Source organism: Cricetulus griseus, chromosome 3 (genome assembly GCF_003668045.3).
Source record: "Cricetulus griseus strain 17A/GY chromosome 3, alternate assembly CriGri-PICRH-1.0, whole genome shotgun sequence".
In the NCBI taxonomy this organism is placed as follows: domain Eukaryota; kingdom Metazoa; phylum Chordata; class Mammalia; order Rodentia; family Cricetidae; genus Cricetulus; species Cricetulus griseus.
Window position 1 is genome coordinate 97783543 of NC_048596.1, and position 6849 is coordinate 97790391.

The window sequence follows — 6849 nt, forward strand, 5'->3', positions numbered from 1 at the left end:
AAAAAGGTTACCGCACTGCCTTCTGCAAACCTTGCTTTTAGAGGAGGCCAGAGACCCAGCCATCAAAGATCTGCTCAGGTAAGTGACAAATCTGAACTCTGTCCTCTGAAGGGGAAGGCCTCTAAGTTGAGGGGACTCTGACAAAAATCTGAGGGCTGCAGTGAGCGGATGGGGGTAGTCTATAACTTGAGGGTTAAAGCCAGAAGGTCAGTTCTGGGCAAGAAAGAGATGAGGTCATGTCTAGATAAAAGGAGGATAGACAATAGGCTATTGATCTTCCTAGAAACTTAAAAATATAATACAGGACCACTCAATTTACCTCCCAGGCCTGCAGGAAGCAACTGGCATCTGTGCACATAGGTGCTTATGTGTATAGACTTTTTCATCCCTGTACTTCCTGGGTTTTCAGGACAGAACAGGGATATACTTAGTCTCATTTTCCTCCCAGATCCACACAAACATTAGCTTCTATCCTCTTCTTGGCTTTATTTATCAATTTTTAAAGAGTTTTAAAGACTGCATTCTTGCTATGTAGCCTGGTCTAACCCAAACCTTGAGGTCCTCCTGCTCAGAATCTCCTCATGTTGGTGAACGTAAGCAAATTTTTGTTGTTGCTGTTCATGTAGGATCTTGCATATATAAAGCAGGATGGAAGGTCAGTGGGAAGGAGTGAGGAAAGAGAGGATGGGGACGAAGGAAAAGAGAGAGATGGATGTTTTTTATTGAAGTTCAAGGTGTTAGGTACACAGATTTTTCAGGGGGACTTTTAATTGGCAGGCACAAATTGCAGGAGTTCATCCTGGGGCGGAAGTGGCTCAAGTTGCATTTCTTCAGTCTGTGTGGGGTGTGAGAGGCATCAGGGCCAGGGAAGGAGGCTGCACTTAGTTTCCCAGAGAGAAGTAGACACAAGTCTTGCAAAAGGCAAATACCTGGATCAACCACATGAGGAACTAGGGAGGGGAGGAGAGCATTGGAAACTTACTCCAGGCTGGCTGGACCATGCTTCTAGAATGAGAAAGTTCCTCTGCTGACTGACCAACCCTACAGGATGGCTTTCTGCTAGCACCTACATCTGGGATTTCTCAAAATTGCTGTCTTCAAAAAAGAGTTTTGAAGCTTAAGTTTTAAGACAAGAAAGGGGTGGTTTTAGCAGAGGCCAGAGAAAGAGCTAGAAAGCGGAGATGTGTGCTGTGTAAAGAAGATTCACTGTCCAGATGGGTATAGCTCAGTGGAAACGTGCTTAACAGGCATTCAAAAAGTTCTAGGTTCATTCCTCAGTACTGACCAACTGGAATCCATGCTGGGTGGTCCTTCCCCAGAAGCAAACTTAGGACTGGAGAGATGGCTCATTTGTTAGAGCAAGTAGTTCCTCTTGTAGAGAGATCAGAGTTCAGTTCCATCATCCGTATCAGGTGGCCTACAAGTGCCTGTAACTCCAGTTCCAGAGAACCTGACACCACTGGCCTCAGAGGGCACCTACATCCAGGTGCACAATACCCCCTATCCCAGGATATGCCTGCATACACATTAATAAAAAGAAGAAAAATAATTTTTTCTTCTAAGCAAATTGCGTCATAATTAATGAAGTAGCTCATTAGAAATACTAGATTCATGGTTCTGAGACTGGGATCCCAAAAATCTCTGCTGGTAATAAATTTCCAGAGAACTTCTTATGCAATCATATTTTAGGAACTTTTTTGAGTAAGCAGTGGGATGCTAAATGACTCAGGCTGTACATAAGGCCAAAGGAAATTGCCTGTGTTTCTATGCTGACCGGGGCTAAATTTTGCCTCTGTTTGTGTTTTCAGAGTCCCATTACATCTTAAACTGGCCTGGGACTTGGCATGCCCCTGCCTCTACCTACAAAGGACTGGGATTATAGGAATGTGCTGCCATAACTTGTTGTCCAGGAGGACTTTAAGTTTTTAGGGAGGATATCTTATGTAGCTCAATGCAGGTATTTATAATAATTAGTAAATTTTAATAGTTGAGGATGTACAGAAAGTGGAAACCTTCACTGCCATGCTGAACCCCTAGGTCTGTTGTTTCTGCAGTGTCCTCTAAAGACTCAGGGCAGAAGAAGCCAATCATTACAGGTCGAGCCTTCCCAAGAACAACTAGTTAGCCACATCAATCAACTCCTCACTGCCATTTTCAGGGTGTGGGGAGAGCATTGTCTTTCCAGCTAAGTCAAAATTCTGTGGAAAGGAACCCAACAGGCTTGGATAAGTGTGGGGAGAGTGTTCATGATTTTCCAAAGCCATGGGCAGGAATGAAGGGATGGGTCCACACCAATGGGGAGTGACCTTTAGTATCCTTGCTTGACTTGCCTTTCATTGTTTATGTTAAAGCTCCACCTCTCAAAAAGGAGTGCAAATAATACATTCTCATAAGATATAGTTATTAATAAGGCTGACTGTTAATCTGTTTCCTTCCTTTTTGTGTGTGTAGGTCATGCACATGTGTGGGCATATGCACTTGTGTGGACACATGCATGTGTGTAGGAACATGCATGTGGAAGTCAGAGCACAATCTCTGGTGTCATTCCTCAGACACTCTCCACCATTTTGGTAAAGACAGGGTCTCTCACAGCCCTGGGACACTCCATGTATGCTGATCCTGCTGTCCAGTGAGTCTAGGGGATCTCAGGGCCCCATTTCTCTCTACCACCCAATGCTAAAATAAAAGTACATGTCATCACACCCCGCTTTTCCCTCAAGGGTTCTGGGAATCAAACTCAGGTCTATATTTGCAAGGCAAGTTCTTTACACACTAAACTTTGTCATCAGTTTTTGTTTTCTATTACGTCACAAGATGCTTGGTACTGGAAAGTTTGTAAAGTAAAGGTGCTTACTCAGTTCACAGTCTGATAGCTGGAAAATCTAAATATCACAGCAATGCTGGCTGGTTAGGGTTTTCCTGGAAGAATCACAATATGACAGAGAAGCCATTGCCGTGTGCAGAAGGGAATACATGGCAAGAGAGGAAGCCAGAGAGGTTCTGGGGACAGACTTGCTCATGCGGGAACTGAGCAAGTTTCCACATTTCTGAGGGTGATGTCCTCCAGCACCTTGTCACTTGCCTGAAGACCTCACCTTTTAAAGGTTTCCCCGCATTCTTATGGCCACACTGGGGACCTGTGGAGGACAAACATATCCAAATCACAGAACATAGTGATTATTAGTAGTGATAGTAATGAACACTGACAGCATTAATGACATTCTGAGGTACTAAGCTGAGTGTGAGCCACAAGCTAATCAAAAACAGAGAAGAATGTAAGTATCTGTGCAAAGAAAAGTATCAGGGCTGATGACAGATCTGCTAAAATATGGCCCGGTTCTCCCTGGAAACCTATATGATACATAGCTTTGTGTGTTACCAGGACTGATAGATTGTAGGTCCTTACTAGGGAGCGAGGATATCAACAGCCTCATTTTTGGAAAGGGATCCAAGCAGAGCTGTTCACATAGTCCCGATAAGCCATTCTTGGAGCAGTACGAGCAGGAAGGAGTCTGGACCTTCAGATGTGAAATAAAGATTCCATCATTAACCTAGAGCTGATCCATCAACAGACTGTTACAATATTGTGTGCACCCTTCTTTCATTGTCTTATGTTTTCTTGCAGCTGTTTTTGAACTTGAAGATGACATCAAAAATTCACATGTTCCTCCTGACTTGGTTGTTAACCCAGCAGGTAATATTCTCAAACCACATCCTGTTGACCTTGCTTTCCCCTGCCCACATCTTCGTGATATTACATTTCACAGGGCTGAGGCTGTGGCTACAGGATGTTAGAGAGCATGAATCTTGAAGAAGTATAGTAAAGATAATATCAGTAAGGGGAAAGGTTGTGTGTGAGAGAATATAGTAATATACACAGATATATGTACATGAAACTGGGAAAATGAGGCCTGTTGCTTTGTATGCTGACTAAAATTTGAATAAGAAGAAAAACTATGATATCATAAACACAAAAGAATCAGAGACCTCAGCCTTGCCTTTTTGTACTCCTAAAAACACAATGAGATTATGTCCATTCATGTGCCATGTATGAGGTTGGTGTATGCAACATCTCATGCTGTCGGCTCCAGATGATACGTGCCACATTTTGATAACTTAGCAAACTTAGCTAGTAACAAAGAACCCTACTTCGTCCTTTCAGGTGACAGGCCTGGCTGAGTCTTTCAATCTGGACATGGCTCCCGATGCATTTGATGATCAGTATGAGGGCTGTGTCCAAGAAATGGAGAAAAAAGCACCCCAGTTGTTAAAAGAAGATTTTAACATGAGTGAGCAATTAAAAGTTGAGTGGGAAAAGGCAGATCAACATTGGAAGAAGATAAAAAACAAAATGAGCTATCCTGAAGGTTTCCATGATTTCCACGGAACGGCTTTAGTAGCCTACACTGGGGACATTCACAGAGATTTTAACAGAGCTGTTAGAGAATTCAGAAAAAATTTCCATAACTTTCCTTACAAGGCCTTCCATTACTACTTAACAAGAGCTCTTCAGCTTCTGAATAACAAGAGTTGTTACACAGTTTACCGAGGCACCACCAACAAGTTTCATTACAGCAGGACGGGCTCTGTGCGATTTGGACAGTTTGCTTCCTCATCTTCAGCTAAGGCTGTAGCTGTTTCAAAACCATTTTTAAGTAATCGTGGGACACTATTCAGCATTGAAACATGCTTGGGGGTTGATATCAAAGAATTCTCCTTCTTGTCCACTGAAAAGGAGGTGTTAATTCCAGGCTATGAAGTATATCAGAAAGTAATTGTAACACAAAATGAAAAAGGGTACAATGAAGTTTCTCTGGACTCTCCCCAAAGAGGGAAGAGCAACTTTAATTGCTTCTATAGCAATTCTACTGACATAATCAGCAGTCATTTGAGCAGTTCAGGTGAGTCTGGGACTGAGTTAGAGGTGGAGCTTGTGGGGACATCATGAATTGGAAGAGGGGAGGATGCTCCTTGCCAGAAGCCACCAGATAGACCAGGGATTTGGTCAGGGTGCCTGGAATAGCATTGGTAAAGCCAAGGGCACACACCTTTGTGAAGGTGTATCAGAAATGGTTGAGCACAGTGAGGGATTCAGAAAAAAGCTATTCTCAAGCCCAGCCCTGTGAGGAGAGAGCAGTGCCATCAGGGGTTAGGTATTTATCTATCCTTTCAAACCAGAGCTTCCCCAGGGGTGGGGGTCTCTATGGCTGTATACCCATCATTCCTTGTGGCCTGGGTTCTCTCTTCATCCTTTCACCACATGTCTCATTCTATGTAAGCAAAGACACCATAAATTTCAGTTTGGTAATTACTTTTTAAGGCATTGAAGCATCAGTTCTCATAGTAATCTTTCCTTAATATTTCCAGAGAAAATTACTGTTCCATGCTCTCTGTCATAGGTCTGGAATCAGAAGCAATGATAATCGGGAGTAATAAACATCACTGGTTCTCTGACTCTTGGCAAGTTACCAGATATCTGTGCCTCCATTTCCTCATTTGAATGATAAAGACACAAATGACAACTTTTCTATTAGTATTGCTTTGAGAGTTAAGAGAGGGACATTCAAGACATTACTTGGGATGTAGGTATCATTCACCAAATGTCTTTTGTTTTTAAATATGAAGAGCAATGTACACATCTCAGCCATTTGTTCAAAATTCACAATGGTTTGGGACTCAGCACTCACAAGAACATCACTTGCTTACAGTCTAGAGACCTTGTCTTCTCCTCCCCACCGCTCAGATATGTAGTGTTGCACTTTCTAATAGCCAGGCTCCACTAAGTGTTGTCCTAGGAGGTTAAGTTTGACAGAGGCCAGGGAGCCAACCTGAAATGAGTTACAGTTAGACTACTGAGTGCTGAGTCATCATAGCTCCAATCAGCCCTGAAACTCTGAGGGGTTTCTGGAAACATGAGAAGTCTTTGGAGCTGAAGTGGAACTACAGGAAGTGATCACAGGGATTTATGCATTTGCATAGAGAAGTGCAGAGTTAGCATGAAGTCCGAGGAAATCATGACCCCTACCCAGGGGCACAGTCCAGCCAGAGAGATGCTGTTCATTTGGGAGAAACAGTTGATGTCAGTTCAGGAAGGCTGAGAGCCACAGGTAGGTTCTAGTTCACATCAGCTGACAGAAGAAAAACACATTGCTGCAACAATGGACTTTCAGAAGTTTCAGACCCAGAGACCTCTTCTTGGGTGAAGAAGGAAAATCCCGTAGGGCTTCCTAGAAGGCCAGGAAGACTCAGATAGGAAAGGCTTTTCTCCCTAGTCAGTGTCTTAGAGCACAAGACCCTGGAAGTGGTCGATCCATCAGTTTGTTCACCTCTGGTACTTGAGTTCTTTAGGAGTCCTGAGGAAGCTAGAAGAGTCTAGCCAGGCATACTGACCCCCTGGGTTTTGAACTATATGTAAAGCTCTGAATATTTAGGGGGAGATATCTGTGTCATGAGATAGCCCACATGGAAAACTTTCTTTCTCCATCCACAGGAGGCAGAGACAGCCCTGCATTCCTGCTGCATGTGGTGCTACCTGGTCTCCTCGTCCAGCTGTTTCCTCTTGCTGAGCTGTAGCCATCTCCTGCCTGCAGTTCATGGGGCTGAGTGTTGAAGAGAGGCCAAAGGAAAAAACATGGCTGGTTCTCTAAGTTCTGTGGTAGAAAGAAGGCTGTGATCATTTTGGAGAAGGTCTACTTTAACATTGATTTCTTCCATTGATATCTAAGGAACTTACTGGGTCTGTGGGTGAAATTTTATGCTCTGACTTCAAATTTACTACTCTTTGACACTGTTCTATGATGAAAAAGCAATGTTGGTCTGCATTGTCTGCAGTTACAGTTTTAAAGTATG

At 43.3% G+C, this 6849-nt stretch overlaps 1 protein-coding gene across 1 annotated transcript; it reads left to right on the forward strand.

The window, feature by feature from the left end:
* Positions 1-3643: 3643 nt before the first annotated feature.
* Positions 3644-6573, forward strand: LOC100772803 (T-cell ecto-ADP-ribosyltransferase 2-like). Its single transcript, XM_035441629.1, has 3 exons — positions 3644-3694; positions 4163-4861; positions 6484-6573. Exons 1-3 carry the CDS (start codon positions 3644-3646, stop codon positions 6571-6573), a joined length of 840 nt encoding a protein of 279 aa, XP_035297520.1.
* Positions 6574-6849: the final 276 nt, after the last annotated feature.

Excerpts from the sequence above, each read along its gene's own strand:
- LOC100772803 (XM_035441629.1), top strand. The coding sequence starts at position 3,644 with ATGACATCAAAAATTCACATGTTCCTCCTGACTTGGTTGTTAACCCAG. Across the intron at positions 3,695-4,162 it reads CTTGGTTGTTAACCCAGCAG|GTGACAGGCCTGGCTGAGTC; the intron begins GTAATATTCTCA and ends TCGTCCTTTCAG. Across the intron at positions 4,862-6,483 it reads ACTTTAATTGCTTCTATAGC|TCCACAGGAGGCAGAGACAG; the intron begins AATTCTACTGAC and ends TTTCTTTCTCCA.